This window comes from Triticum dicoccoides, chromosome 1A (assembly GCF_002162155.2).
Source record: "Triticum dicoccoides isolate Atlit2015 ecotype Zavitan chromosome 1A, WEW_v2.0, whole genome shotgun sequence".
Lineage (NCBI taxonomy): Eukaryota > Viridiplantae > Streptophyta > Magnoliopsida > Poales > Poaceae > Triticum > Triticum dicoccoides.
In genome coordinates this window covers 494,419,663-494,434,078 of record NC_041380.1, presented here as the reverse complement: position 1 = coordinate 494,434,078, position 14,416 = coordinate 494,419,663, and the positions used below count along the sequence as shown (strand labels likewise).

At 42.3% G+C, this 14,416-nt stretch overlaps 3 protein-coding genes and 1 long non-coding RNA gene across 6 annotated transcripts; 3 read left to right on the top strand and 1 right to left on the bottom strand.

Annotated features, from left to right (window-relative positions):
• Positions 1–279: 279 nt before the first annotated feature.
• On the top strand, positions 280–3,772 carry LOC119282034 (NADPH-dependent aldo-keto reductase, chloroplastic-like). The gene is made up of 7 exons (XM_037562402.1): positions 280–536; positions 827–877; positions 1,357–1,433; positions 1,514–1,601; positions 2,681–2,953; positions 3,089–3,340; positions 3,526–3,772. The coding sequence occupies exons 1-7, from the start codon at positions 426–428 to the stop codon at positions 3,607–3,609; spliced, it is 936 nt and encodes a 311-aa protein (XP_037418299.1). The 5' UTR covers positions 280–425; the 3' UTR covers positions 3,610–3,772.
• A 144-nt stretch (positions 3,773–3,916) lies between these two features.
• Positions 3,917–13,523, bottom strand: LOC119282070. Of its 3 annotated transcripts, none has more exons than XR_005138625.1 (4): positions 13,302–13,523; positions 11,181–11,873; positions 10,901–11,067; positions 3,917–4,566 (listed from the first exon to the last, which is right to left on the bottom strand). It is a non-coding gene; the product is annotated as an uncharacterized LOC119282070 (long non-coding RNA). The 3 variants fall into 3 exon arrangements; XR_005138624.1 differs by lacking the exon at positions 3,917–4,566 and having other exon boundaries at positions 9,405–11,067; positions 11,181–11,516; positions 11,591–11,873; XR_005138623.1 differs by lacking the exon at positions 3,917–4,566 and having other exon boundaries at positions 9,405–11,067.
• Positions 4,532–7,307, top strand: LOC119282058 (NADPH-dependent aldo-keto reductase, chloroplastic-like). Its single transcript, XM_037562414.1, has 6 exons — positions 4,532–4,720; positions 5,471–5,547; positions 5,621–5,708; positions 6,089–6,361; positions 6,497–6,754; positions 6,977–7,307. The coding sequence occupies exons 1-6, from the start codon at positions 4,655–4,657 to the stop codon at positions 7,067–7,069; spliced, it is 855 nt and encodes a 284-aa protein (XP_037418311.1). The 5' UTR covers positions 4,532–4,654; the 3' UTR covers positions 7,070–7,307.
• LOC119282022 (NADPH-dependent aldo-keto reductase, chloroplastic-like) lies at positions 7,846–10,757 on the top strand. The gene is made up of 7 exons (XM_037562393.1): positions 7,846–7,978; positions 8,299–8,349; positions 8,832–8,908; positions 8,990–9,077; positions 9,609–9,881; positions 10,000–10,257; positions 10,429–10,757. Exons 1-7 carry the CDS (start codon positions 7,868–7,870, stop codon positions 10,510–10,512), a joined length of 942 nt encoding a protein of 313 aa, XP_037418290.1. The 5' UTR covers positions 7,846–7,867; the 3' UTR covers positions 10,513–10,757.
• Positions 13,524–14,416: the final 893 nt, after the last annotated feature.

The window sequence follows — 14,416 nt, the reverse complement described above, 5'->3', positions numbered from 1 at the left end:
GAGGAATTCCGTGCCTCAGTCTCTCCACCTCCTTTGTTTTCCTTGCTACCCCCCTGCGCCTCATCTGTTCTGCACAGATAAACTTTTGGTCACATTCTTGTCCACAACAGCAAAGAGGGCCCATCTTCTAGAAAAGTCTAGCTCTTTAACAATCTTATATCACTGATAAAGTGATAGTGGAGTGTGTCGGTCACTCTGTCTCATACATTATGTGTAGTTGCCGCAGAACAAATAGATACCTCCACTAGCAACCCCAAGCCCACCGTACCCATCTTCTTTGATAGTCTTTCTCCTCTACCTTGCTCCAAAGATGGCCTACATTAGGTGTAATTGCTGCAGAATGAATAGATATACACCCACCACCAACCCCAAGCCCACCGTACCCTTCTTCCATAGTCTTTCTCTTCTAGCCTCTTGCTCCAAACATGGCCGGGTCCTTCGTCCTGAACACTGGCGCAAGGATCCCATTGATTGGCCTCGGCACATGGCAGATAGAGCCTGATGTTGTCGGCGACGCCATCTACGCCGCTGTCAAGGTCTTTTCCTGTCCCTTTAATTCCTTCTTGATGGTTTTGTGAATCCAAGATATATCTGCATGTGGAGGTGAGCTCGAATTACCTGCTCATTTCATCAAGGTAGGGTAGGGCCTATAGAATCCTTAGGATGAGTTTTAACTGTGGATCGAATTGTATCCTAAGTGGAAATCTGTGTTCATTCGGTGAACTCAACTTAACTTCTGAATTTTGCGCACGCATGTGTTCTGAAGCCCTGAGATATAATTCTTTCCCTTATTTTCCCTTCTAAAAGTTCCATGCTTTTCCGGCAGGCTGGATATCGGCATATTGATTGTGCTCCAGTGTACCGCAATGAGAAACAGGTATTAGTGATTACTTGCAATATTTTTCTTTTCTTTTTCGAGTAACGCGTTAAATACTTGAATTGGACTGATTAGTACTCTCAGCAAAACAATACTAGTGTGTGTTTAACTAGTCCATGATTGGTTGATCCCACATGAATATTACATTGGTCTAAATGTGAATTTTATGATATAAAAAGCATTTAATTTTGATATATTATGTGCATATAGTTTCTGTGCCGAAATTCAACGCATATTTTTTTTCTCAAAACAATACTGGGAAAATATGTTGATGATAACTGATAAGTGAGAAGGAAACACTTCAGTGCAGTTTTGAAATTTAGAATCAGACACAAACATGAGATGGCAAAAGGGGTGTGCAAGGTAGTAGATCAATGAAACTGAAAAACATGTACACATATCAAGAAGCCTCCTGGAGTTGCAATAGTATTATTTTGATTTGGGAATATTTCTACTAATATGAAGTATTGCCTGTGTAGGTTGGCTTGGCTTTGAAGAAATTATTTGAGGACGGTGTGGTTAGGCGTGAAGATTTGTTTATCACATCTAAGCTATGGTTAGGATTCATTTCCCAGCTTCAGTTAGGAGAACATGTGAAATAATTTCCATCTTGTCAGAATATTCTTAATTTTGCAGGTCTGGTGATCATGCACCTGAAGATGTGCCAGAGGCAATTGGCACTACTCTTAAGGATTTGCAGCTTGACTTCTTAGACTTATTCCTCGTAAATTTCTATGCTTGGTAGTATATTCAGTTATTCGTTTGTTTACAGTTATGTACTGAGATATACCTATAACTAACTGAATACCAAAAGGTAAGGAGCAAAAACCTCTTCTTGATACTATTTCTACATGGGCTGGCAATATTCTTGTCCAGAGATAATTATGTTTGTGTATGGTCCTTAGGTATTTTCATAGGGATGTTCATTAGGTATTTTTTAGGGATGGTCATTTGGTATTAGTTGCAGAACAAAAATGGAAAACACACTAGGATTATCATATAGAATTTCTTTGTCCTGTATAAATTGGTGATAATTATAATTTCATTATAATAACTGACACTAAACATATTTTCAAGGTTGTTCTGTATTTGAGAATATATGAAAGAAACCTGCAAATACAGCTCTGCTGAACTGAGTAGATGAACAACTGTGCACAATAGAACTGCTTTAATTGCACGCAACCTATTACCTCGTCTGGTTGTTGAAATTGTTGGAATTATGTGTCCTGCAACTATATTCAAATTACTTAGAATTGTTAATATTCGGAATACCTCGTATGGAATTATACATGTATTTATACATGGAATTGCTTTACATGTTTAGCATGGAGTTGTTACTTGTTGGAATGTACTTAAGCAATATATGCTTAAGGAAGCTGGTCGATTATCAGTGGAATACAATATACTATTTATATTGGAAAGACTACCCGGATACACTGTGGAAGGAGCTAGATCGTACAGTTAGATTACAGCCCTAATGTTGATCTACGTAATTAGAGGAATTTACACTGTTATGGCGCGTTGCTCACAAGCGCGTGCTCCAGGGACACAACGGGTAGAATCCGTTAACAGACAAATTTGATCGTGGTTGGTAATTTGATCTGGACTCTATCCGGAAAACTAGTTGGAAAGACTAGGAATCTTATTTGTATAAGAGATGGACTCTTTGGAAAGGCAGTATAAGAAGGTCCCTACCCCCTAGCCTCAGATATGCGAATTGTGAGCGGCACCACGGATAAGCGCAGAGGAATAGGGGGTAGACCGCAAACCCTAAATTTCTAACAGAAATGACCTTATTTACAGATTCACGGTCCAATCCGCATCAAGAAAGGAACAACGCCGAGCCTTGAAACCTTTCTCCCACCTGATATTCCTGCTACATGGGGAGCGATGGAGAAGCTATACGACTCTGGCAAAGCTCGAGCAATTGGTGTGAGTAACTTTTCTAGCAAGAAGATGGAGGATTTGCTTGCCGTCGCACGCGTGCCTCCAGCAGTCAACCAGGTTGAGTGTCATCTGATTTGGCAGCAAGACAAGCTCCGTAAACTATGCCATTCGAGGGGCGTTCATCTTTCTGTAAGTTCGATAAGTCATCTCCAGTGCTGTAGCATTTTCTTTCAGTTTCGTAAGCTTCTGCTACCTCCGTTTGCTGATAATCGGTACTGCACCACTCCCATATGTTGTGAAAAACTGCCACTGGTGTTGTTGCAGGCATTTTCGCCATTAGGTTCACCTGGATCACCTCTACCTGGGATCATTAGTGTCCTTAGCAACCCTATTGTCATCTCTGTCGCCGAGAAGTTGCAGAAAACGCCTGCGCAGGTTGCCTTGCGCTGGGGTCTTCAAATGGGTCAGAGTATACTTCCAAAAAGCACCAATGAAGCAAGGATTAAGGAGAACTTTGACATATTTGATTGGTCCATTCCCAAAGATTTGATGGCGGAGCTCTCCGGTATCAAGCAGGCATGTCTCAAGTCTCAACACATGTTTCTTCCGATGTCGCATGTCATTGACTTGTCGTCCATGTTTGTTACTTCCACTATCTAACCATATGCACATGGAATCGGCAATATATCATTCGATAGCTCAAAGTGCTTGCCCTTTCATTCTTCGCATCTGATATCTGGTTTGATCTGCAAAAAATGCAGGAAAGGTTGCTGAAAGCAGAATTCGCAGTTCACCCTCTAAGCGTTTACAAAACCTTGGAGGACCTTTGGGATGGCGAAATTTAAAGGACATGAACTTCTTCTGTAGTGAACAAACTGAAGAAGGTAGTGAAGGCACTGCATGTCCGCAGTATGCCTTGTGTGTTAAATAAAGTTTTTTTTTTGATAGGGTTGTGTGTTAAATAAAGTTAATTCCTTGACTTGGCACGCTCAGCAAGGATTGCAAGAATATCCGCCACAGTATTACGCAAAATGCCCCCCTGTCGGAGGCCCTTCTTTGTCTAGAAGTAGTAATCAATGTCATCATTGACCTTGATGGCTACACTACCCCTTACCATTAGGAGAGAAACCCTTCATTATGAGCGCTTGTTAAACAAAAAGGCGACTTAGCTCTATCATATAACTTTTCAAAATTGATCGTGAATATGAAGTAAAATGTACTGGTGATCACTGTACTTGTCTCAGCAGGTTTTATTTTGGTAATTGTACTAAAGAATGCTGTCAATAAATACGATATTTGGTGATTATATGGCCACTGGCTCCCCGTATAGCTCTGCATTTTATTTACATTGACAGGTCAAACGTGGCAAGTCAACTCACGTTCTCCCTCCCTCCCTACGCTTCAGTGAATGGAAAAAACAAATAGAGGGAAACAAAATCATCCGTCGGTCGGTCGGTCAGTCACCCTTTATAATCTTATATATACTATCACTGATAATGGAGTGTGAGCAGGTCACTGGGTCGCATACAATATATGTGTAGTTGCTGTAGAACGAATAGGTATACCCCCACAACCAAACCCAGGCCCACCGTACCCATCATCTTCCATAGTCTTCCTCTCCTGCCTTGCTCCAAAGATGGCCGGTCCTTCATCCTGAACACCGGCGCAAGGATCCCACCGATCGGCCTCGGCACATGGCAGATAGAGCCTGATGTTGTCGGCGACGCCATCTACGCTGCTGTCAAGGTCATTTCCTGTCGCTTTAATCATCCTTGATGGTTTTGTGAATCTTTGGGTATTACCTGCTCACTTCAACAAACACGTGCTTGTGTTATGAAGTTCTGAGATAATATCAGATATATTTCCCTTGTTTTCCTTTCTGAAAGCTTCATGCTTTTCTGGCAGGCTGGATATCGGCATATCGATTGTGCTCCAGCATACCACAATCAGAAACAGGTATATTAATTAGTTCTCTCAACAACAACAAAAACAGGTATTAGTAATTATACTTGCACCACAGTATTCGGTCGCATGTATGTCCCTTCAATAGCTCAATGTGCATGCTGCAACCCGTTTCTTCTTTTCTTTTTTTTGTAACGGGTTAAATACTTCATTTGGACTGATTAGTCAGCAGAACAATAGTTCGTGTATGTTTCACTAGTCCATGATTGTTTAATCCCACATGAATATCATGTTGGTCTAAATATTTGAATTCTACGACATGAAGAGCATGCTTTTAAAAGGGACAAGTGAGAAGGAAATACTTCAGCTCTGAAATTTAGATGCAGGGACAAACAATGAGATGGCAAAAAGGGTGTGCAAAGTAGTATATGCTCCCTCCGGTCCTTTTTACTCCGCGTATTAGATTTGCGTCAAGTCAAACTTTACAAAGTTTGACCAAATTTATATTAAAAAATATCAACATCTACAATACCAAATATATATACTATGAAACTACATTTCATAATGAATCTAGCAATGTTGATTTGGCATTGTGAATGTTGATACGTATTTTTATAAATTTGGTCAAAATAGACATACTTTGACTTTGGACAAAATTATATGCGGACTAAAAAGGACCGGAGGGAGTATCAATGAAAGTGGAAATAACAAGCACACATTTCAAGAAGCCTTCTAGAGTTCAAATGTTATTATTTTGATTTGGAAATATTTCTAACTAAATCGAAGTATTAATTACTTGTGTAGGTTGGCTTGGCTTTAAAGAAATTGTTTGAGGATGGTGTGATTGAGCGTGAAGACTTGTTTGTCACCTCTAAGCTATGGTTAGGCTTCATTTCCCAGCCTCGGTTAAAGGAACATGTGAAATAATTCCCGTCTTGCCTCTGAATTATCCAGGTTTGGTGATCATGCACCTGAAGATGTGCCGGAGGCAATTGACACTACTCTTAAAGATTTGCACCTTGGCTTCTTAGATTTGTTCCTTGTAAATTCCTATCCTTGGTATTAAACTCAATTATCCGTTTAATTAACTGGTATATATGTAGATGTGCCTATAATTAACTGAACATTGAAATGGAAGGAGCAAACAATATCATGAGTTCCCAATTATTTTCCGTATGGCTTGGCCCTATTCTTATACAGTGCTAGCCTATAGTCACTACATATTAGTTGCAATCCAAAAGAAGAAATCATACTAGAATTACCAGATTGGATATCTATGCCATAGTTCTTGCATAAATTGGCAGCAGTCCCCATTCTATACTAATAGCTGACTTTTTTTTAACAGTGAGCACAACAAAACTGTCCCTTTAGTGTACGCTACCTATTATCTGATTTGGTTGTTGAAATTACCTTACTTTACAGATTCATGGTCCAGTCCGCATCAAAAAAGGAACTACACTGAGCCCTGAAAATTTGCTTCCACCGGATATCACTGCTACATGGGGAGCGATGGAGAAGCTATATGACTCTGGCAAAGCTCGAGCAATTGGTGTGAGTAACTTTGCTTGCAAGAAGATGGAGGACTTGCTTGCCGTCGCACGCGTGCCTCCAGCGGTCAACCAGGTTGAGTGTCATCCGATTTGGCAGCAAGACAAGCTCCGCAAACTATGCCAGTCGAGGGGTGTTCATCTTTCTGTAAGCTTTGATATGTCATCTCTAATGCTGTAGCATTTCTTTCAGTCTTGTAAAGCTGCCCCTACACTCGGTTTTTTGACAATCTGTACTGCTACTCCCATATGCTGTCATAACCTGCCACTTGTGTTGTTGCAGGCATATTCACCATTAGGTTCGCCTGGATCACCTCTATCTGTGGTCAGTGGGACTAGTGTCCTTAGCAATCCTATTGTCATCTCTGTTGCCGAGAAGTTGCAGAAAACGCCTGCACAGGTCACCTTACGCTGGGGTCTTCAAATGGGCCAGAGTGTACTTCCAAAAAGCATCGATGAAGCAATGATTAAGGAGAACTATGACATATTTGATTGGTCCATTCCCGAAGATTTGATGGCCAAGTTCTCCGAAATCAAACAGGCATGTTTGAAGCCTCAACACATGTTTCTTCCCATGTCTCATGGCATTGACTTCTCGTCCATTTTTGTTACTTCTGCTATCTAACTCGATATGGACATGGAAATAGGCAATCCTTCAGAGATCAAGACCATTATTTTTCCGGCAATATAGCATTCGATAGCATCAGAGTGCTTACCCTTTCATTCTTCACATCTGACATCTGGTTTGATCTGAAAAATGCAGGAAAGGTTGCTGAAAGCAGAATTCGCAGTCCACCCTCTAAGCGTTTACAAAACCTTGGAGGATCTTTGGGATGGAGAAATTCAAAGCACATGAACTTCTCGAGAGTGAATGAATGAGCAAGTGAAAGGCACTGCATATATGCAGTATGCCATGTGTGTTGAATGAAGTTAATTAGTTACTACTTTACAGATATTTTTCATTTCTTTCTAGAAAACATCTGATAAACTAATAATCTGTGCCACTGATCTGAGAAGTTTCCGAAAGGAACCGATCTGCTGTTCATTTGAAGTCTTGTGCTATTTCTCAAAGAAATCTGATTTCGGTTTTGTCATGCTACTATAGTGTGTGTGTGCCTTTAGTTATTCTTTCTAGACAAGTATGGTGTGCTTTTTTATCACAAAGTTGAATAGTGCTAACCGTCTGTCTGTCCTAAGCACAACCAAAAGAGGCGTGTCCATTTCAGATAACGCCGTTAAATCATTCTGCAGAGATTCTGCACAAAGTTTCCGTTCCTTCACAAGGAGTTGATGCTGCTCCCCGTGTTGTGCCGTGCTACATCCATCAAATTCCTGTGATGTACGTAGTTGTGCCTATATGCTGCAGTCCCTAATTTGGCTAATGACCGTTTGTTCCGCACCGATCCACTTTTGGTCAAATTCTTGTCCACAACAGCGAAGAGGACCCATCTTCTAGAAAAGTGTACTCAGTCCAATCAGCTCTTTACAGTCCTGTCACTGATGACATACATTATGTGTGTGTCGATCACTCTGTTACATTGATATGTCTAGTTTATTGCAAAGCGAATAGATAACCCCAGCAGCAACCCCAAGCCCACCGTACCCATCTTCTTTGACAGTCTCTCTCTCGTCTATCTTGCCCCAAAGAGCAAAGATGGCCGGGTCCTTCGTCCTCAACACCGGCGCAAGGATGCCATCGGTCGGCCTCGGCACATGGCAGATAGAGCCTGATGTTGTCGGCGACGCCATCTACGCTGCTGTCAAGGTCTTTTCCTGTCGCTTTAATCCCTTCTTGATGGTCTTGGATATTAAGTGCTCACCCCATCAAGCTAGGTTCAGCTTTGTGTTACCTGGGGCCTGTAGAATCCATTAGGATGAGGTTTTAATTGTGGATCAAGTTAGCTCCATTAGGGTGATCTTTTAATGGTGGATAAAATTGGCGACCTGTGTAGAAATCTCTGTTCATTCAGTTACCTCAAGTTGACTTTTGAATTTTCCACATGCTTCTGCTCCGGAGCCCTGAGATATATATCAATCTCTATCCCTTATTTTTTCCCTTCTAAAAGTTCCATGCTTTTCCGGCAGGCTGGATATCGGCATATTGATTGTGCTCCAGTGTACCGCAACGAGAAACAGGTATTAGTAATTACATGCACCATAGCGTGACCGTTACATCACATGTTTGTCCCTTCAATAGCTCAATGCGCATGCTGCAACCTTTTTTCTTTTCTTTTTTGTGTAATAACAGGTTAAATACTTAAATTGGAGTGCTCCGCAAAACAATGTTGGTGTATGTTTTTTAATTTTGATATATTATGTGCATACAGTTATTATGCCAAAATTCAATGCATATTTTTTTTCTCAAAACAATATTGCGGAAATGTATTGATGATAATTGATAAGTGAGAAGGAAATACTTCAGCTCTGAAATTTAGAATCATACACAACAATGCGATGACAAAAAGGGTGTGCAAGGTAGTATTTTTTTTAGGGGTGTGTGCAAGTAGATCAATGAAACTGGAAGTAGCAAGTACACATTCCAAGAAGCCTTCTAGTGTTTCAATATTATTATTTTGGTTTGGAAACATTTCTACTAATATGAAATACTATTTGTGTAGGTTGGTTTCGCTTTGAAGAAACTATTTGAGGATGGTGTGGTTAAGCGTGAAGATTTGTTTATCACCTCTAAGCTATGGTTAGGATTCATTCCCCAACCTCAATTAAGGGAACATGTGAAATAATTTCCATCCTGTCAGGAATATTCTTAATTTTGCAGGTCTGGTGATCATGCACCTGAAGATGTTCCAGAGGCAATTGACACTACTCTTAAAGATTTGCAGCTTGACTTCTTAGATCTGTTCCTCGTAAATTCCTATGCTTGATAGTACATTCAGTTATTCCTTTTCACACTTATGTACTAAGATATACCAATAGCTAATTGAATACCAGAAGGTAAGGAGCAAAAACCTCTTCTTGATCCAAATTCTTATTACCTCTGCATGGCTTGGCAATATTCTTGTCCAGGGCTAATTATGTTTGTGTACGGTCCTTCGGTATTTTTTTAGGGATGGTCGTTAGGTGTTAGTTGCACAGCAAAAATGGAAAACACACTAGGATTATCATATTGGGGTTCTAATTTGTGCAGTCATAGCTCTTACATAGACAGTTCTAATTGCAAAATAAAATAAAAATGTGAGAAGACAGTTCGATTTTCACGATAATAACTGACACTAAATTATATAGTCAAGACTGATCTGTTTTTGCGAATATATGAAAGAAAATTGTAGATACAAATGTGTTAAACTGAGTACATTAATAACTGTGCACAACATAACTGCTTTAACTGCACACCACTTATTACCTCGTTTGGTTGTTGAAATGACCTTATTTTGCAGATTCATGCTCCAATCCGTATAAAGAAAGGGACTACGCCGAGCCATGAAAACATTCTCCCACCTGATATTCCTGCTACATGGGAAGCGATGGAGAAGCTATACGACTCTGGCAAAGCTCGAGCAATTGGTGTGAGTAGCTTCTCTTGCAAGAAGATTGAGGATTTGCTTGCCATTGCACGTGTGCCTCCAGCAGTCAACCAGGTTGAATGTCATCTGATTTGGCAGCAAGACAAGCTCCAAAAACTATGCCATTCGAGGGGTGTTCATCTTTCTGTAAGCTTGATATGTCTAATGCTGTAGCATTTCTTTCAGTTTTGTAAGCTGCTATCTTGGTTTGTTGATAATCGGTACTGCGCCGCTTCCATGTGTTGAAATAAACTGTCACTTGCAGGCATTTTCGCCATTAGGTTCGCCTGGATCATCTCTACCTGGGGTCAGTGGGGCTATCGTCCTTAGCAATCCTATTGTCATCTCTGTTGCTGAGAAGTTGCAGAAAACGCCTGCTCAGGTTGCCTTACGCTGGTGTCTTCAAATGGGTCAGAGTGTACTTCCAAAAAGCACCAATGAAGCAAGGATTAAGGAGAACTTTGACATATTTGAGTGGTCCATTCCTGAAGATTTAATGGCAAAGTTCTCCGAAATCAAACAGGCATGTCTGAAGTCTTAACGCTTGTTCCTTCTGTTATCTAACATAACTTGAAAATCGACAATACTTCAAAGATCAAGACCATTCTTTTCTCGGCAATATATCATTGGATAGCTCCAGTCCTTACACTCTCATTATTCACATCTGATATCTGGTTTGACTTGAAAAATGCAGGCAAGGTTGATGAAAGGGGAATTTGCGGTTCACCCTCTAAGCGTTTACAAAACCTTGGAGGACCTTTGGGATGGCGAAATTTAAAGCAGATGAAGTTTTCTAGAGTGAACAAACTGAATGAGCTGAAGGCACTGCATATCCGCAGTATGCCTTGTGTGTTTAAACAAAGTTAATTGTTTTGAAGATATTTTTCATTTCTCTCTTGAACTTCTGGTAATGTAATAATATTTGCCATTTATCAGAGAAAAATCCGAAAGGAATCGCTCTGCTGTTTATTTGAAGTATTGTATTGTTTCTCAAAGGAGTCTGCCTAAGGATGCATCATGCTACTATAATGTCTGCAGAGTTGAATATGTGTCTTTATAGTTTTATTAAAAGGAATATGTGCTTTTTACCACAAAGTTGAATAGTGCTACATATATGGATATAATGAAGTCAAGAAAGTCAAATCACATAGTGGGACACCACTAACCGTCTGTTCGTCCTAAGCACCTGTTTCGTCCTCCTGTCCTCGCTGTCCACAACCCTGCGCAGCACTTCTACGACTACGAGTAGGATGGCGATGTCTCTTGCGGGTATGGGATTGCGCCGGAGGTGGCATGGCCAGGGTGACCTGTGAGGCCGGCGGTGGTGGAGTATCTGGTGAACCCGCAAAGAGCATGCATATGAGTCATGCAGGTTTCATAGGAAAACCATAGTTACAACATCACGATCACTAAAACAGTAATTAGTATATTAGCACTGATATATACCTGTTGTCACCATCACTGAGAGTTGAGCAGGAGGGGGGTGAGGCTGGTGGTACCAGGAGGAGCCACCGGACTGCATAGGGGAAGGTGGAGGCAGCAGGCGGACCGTTGGCTGGAACATCGGCCTAGCACGGTGTGAGGGGCATGGGGGAGTGTGTGCTTCGCGACTAGACAGGGTGTCAGATGCACCCTATGCCTCAAAGTCTCGAAGATCCTCCGCAGCTTGCTCTAAGTACGCTGCCACGCTGCTAGATTCTCGGACGGAGTCATTTCGATCCCCATGGTCACTCGGTTAATTATCACGGCAGTCTCCTCTTGAGCCTCCAGCATCAACTGGGCCTGCAAATTTCCTAACAGTTAGAAATCGGTCACTTCTTATGGTTCCGAAATATGAACTGAATAAATGATGTAACCATATTGCTTAGCGAGTGATCTATGACGCTGGTCACTGAAGAACTCTAGTACGTCTCCGAAGCCGAAGTGTGAGCCGTCTCCATGTCCTCAGGGTCAGCTCTTGGTATGCAGCGCAATCTCATCTGTGGCCGGTACCACCGTAGGTGAGCCTCATGCGCAGCTCGGTCGAAGAGCGCCTCCTCGTGCCAGTGAACCAAGCTTGCTGTTCTCCACTGCTCAACGAATGGTCTCAATTTTGTTTCCCAATTATGTGCCGTCTTATTTCCACCCTTGCCGCCGTACCTACAAATGATGTTTTTTTAATATAAGTGAGAAAAACATATGACAATAAGCTTAGCTTCCAACAAAAATATATGCATGCAGTTCTGGATGTGAGGTTGAATAGGATCTGCTGGCGGGGTAAATATATGATACTGTAGTAAATTTAGTTGCCAAATTAGATATGCACATACTTCCTCCGTTCCGAATTACTTGTCGCGGGTATGGATGTATCTAGATGTATTTTAATTCTAGATACATCCATTTCTGCAACGAGTAATTTGGAATGGAGGGAGTACTTGTGAATGTGAGGTTGAATGGGATGTCTTGGTGGGGGAGGAAGCACTTGGTGTCTGCCAAACTGCCGCATCACTCGGTGAACGGCCGTCTCCTCCACGGTGACATCGAATACTAGCTTTGCCTTAGTCATCTACTCCCTCTGTTTCTAAATATTTGTCTTTCTAGAGATTTCAACAAGTGACTACATACGGAGCAAAATGACTGAATCTACACTCTAAAATACGTCTATATACATCCGTATGTGGTAGTCCATTTGAAATCTCTAAAAAGACAAATATTTAGGAACGGAGGGAGTAGTATTGTTTGCCTCTGGTACACAAGACGGAAATCCCTCTGAGTGCTCGTGCCAACACCGCTTCTTTGCTATGCCCGTCTCCTAACACGAATTTCTTCTCAGTGGGTTGCACTAATGCGACCTGAAGATTTTACCGAGCATTGCATGGTCAGGCCAAGATACCTGGTCTCTAGTGCTTCTGACGGCAACAACTTCCATTTGATATCGATTACTGCTTGATATTGACAACATATTGCGAAGGATCATGTCGGCCAATCATTCGCTTACCAGATGTTCGGCCTCTCCCAATAGGTTAGAGGCAAGGCAACATGGCTGAAATCAGTGATATCAACCCCATTAAAATTTTAGGATTGAACAAACAAGCTAGGGCAACACGAAGGATTTGGCGAGATGTTTGGCCTCTCCGAACCAGATAGATGCAATGGAACATGGATGAATTCAGCACCCTTTTACAACTTTAGAATTAAACGAACACATGAAGGGTCTATAGAGTTTGAGAGAAGCTAAATGTCAGCCAATCATTCACTTATCTGATGTCTGCATCTACGGATTGGTTAGAGGCAAACATGGCTTAATCCAGCGAGATCAATCCCATTAATTTTTTACAGTATTAGCTAAGGTGCCGTGCATTAAGTTATAATAATACTTCAGTATTAGTGTATTACTACAATCGAATAAATAACTAAGCAAAAAATTAAACACGTAACAGTACATTTTTCAGACACTGCACACTCCAACACATAAACAAAACAATCTCCAATAATAAGCATAATTTTTAGACAAATATCAACACAGCCTAGTGCGTATTGCTATTTAGATCTACACAAAGTACTGACCAGAAATAAAACCATACATACCATGCGAGGAAGCGTTCCCCTCTTCTTCGAGCTCTTCTCCTCCCCCGGGCGGTTCCTCTCGTCGTCGACCTCTTCTCCTCCGCTGGAGCGGTTCCTCTTCCCGGCCATCTCCTCCCTCCACCGAGCTCGAGCTCGAGCTCATCCCCCTCACCTCTCTCTGGATCTGTTTCGGCGCAGCAGCGACATAGGAGGAGCCAGGCATAGCAAAACTGCAAAAGGCTGGCTGGGTTTCCAGTCGTCCAGCTGACTTGGATAGCCTCGAAAGCCCGAAGACCCGACCATACCTGGCCAGACGGGCCGGCCCGGCACGGCACGGCCTGTGCTAATCGTGCCTGGCCCGGCACGGCCCGCCGTGGCACGTTTAATAGCCGGGCCGTGCCGTGCCGGCCCACGGGCGCAGCTCCTTGGCCCAGGCACGGCCTGATTAGTAAACGGGCCGGCCCGATGGCCCGTTTAGCACGCTGGGCTGCATATTTTCATCCTGTTGGGCTGGTTTTTAGACCTATTGGGCTATATTTTACGTATACATCTATAAAAAAAATCTGAAATATATATAAAAAAATTAAACGGGCCGTGCCGTGCCAGCCCGCGTGCCCAGGCTCCTGGCCCAGGCACGGCCCAAGGCGTGCCGCGTGCCAGGCACGGCCCGTTTAGCCCGTGCCGTGCCTGGCCCATGACGGGCCGTGCCGGCGTGCTTGCGGGCTGGCCTGTTTGGCCCGGCCCATTTGGCCAGCTATAGACCCGACCCATGCGCCCACCATCGTCGTGGGCCGGCGACCCACGATGCTCGTTTGTCGTTCTACCGCTGGACAACAACCGCAAATTCTGCGTCAAAGCAAAAAAAAAATGTTTCATCTATATCTATACTACTTATAAAAAAGCAAACATTATCTTCTCTAAATGCACCCACAAAACGTATCTTTACTTTTAATGGAGCAGTTGGTAGTCTTGCTTCCAGGTTTTTTTCGTCCCACCATTTTCGTCCGGGTTTTTTCGTAGGTTAACCGTCGTAGATTTTTTTCGTCACCCCCCCACTTCATCGGTTTATTTTCACTTCACCCTCTCACATCTATACTACTTATAAAAAAGCAAACATTATCTTCTCTAAGTGCACC

Bases quoted from the DNA above. Each gene is read 5' to 3' on its own strand.
- LOC119282034 (XM_037562402.1), top strand. From the start codon at position 426: ATGGCCGGGTCCTTCGTCCTGAACACTGGCGCAAGGATCCCATTGATT. The intron at 878-1,356 runs GTATTAGTGATT...TTGCCTGTGTAG, and splicing joins TGTACCGCAATGAGAAACAG to GTTGGCTTGGCTTTGAAGAA. The intron at 2,954-3,088 runs GTAAGTTCGATA...GTGTTGTTGCAG, and splicing joins CGAGGGGCGTTCATCTTTCT to GCATTTTCGCCATTAGGTTC.
- LOC119282058 (XM_037562414.1), top strand. From the start codon at position 4,655: ATGCTTTTCTGGCAGGCTGGATATCGGCATATCGATTGTGCTCCAGCA. The intron at 4,721-5,470 runs GTATATTAATTA...TTACTTGTGTAG, and splicing joins CATACCACAATCAGAAACAG to GTTGGCTTGGCTTTAAAGAA. The intron at 5,548-5,620 runs GTTAGGCTTCAT...TGAATTATCCAG, and splicing joins TTTGTCACCTCTAAGCTATG to GTTTGGTGATCATGCACCTG.
- LOC119282022 (XM_037562393.1), top strand. From the start codon at position 7,868: ATGGCCGGGTCCTTCGTCCTCAACACCGGCGCAAGGATGCCATCGGTC. The intron at 9,882-9,999 runs GTAAGCTTGATA...TGTCACTTGCAG, and splicing joins CGAGGGGTGTTCATCTTTCT to GCATTTTCGCCATTAGGTTC. The intron at 10,258-10,428 runs GCATGTCTGAAG...TGAAAAATGCAG, and splicing joins AGTTCTCCGAAATCAAACAG to GCAAGGTTGATGAAAGGGGA.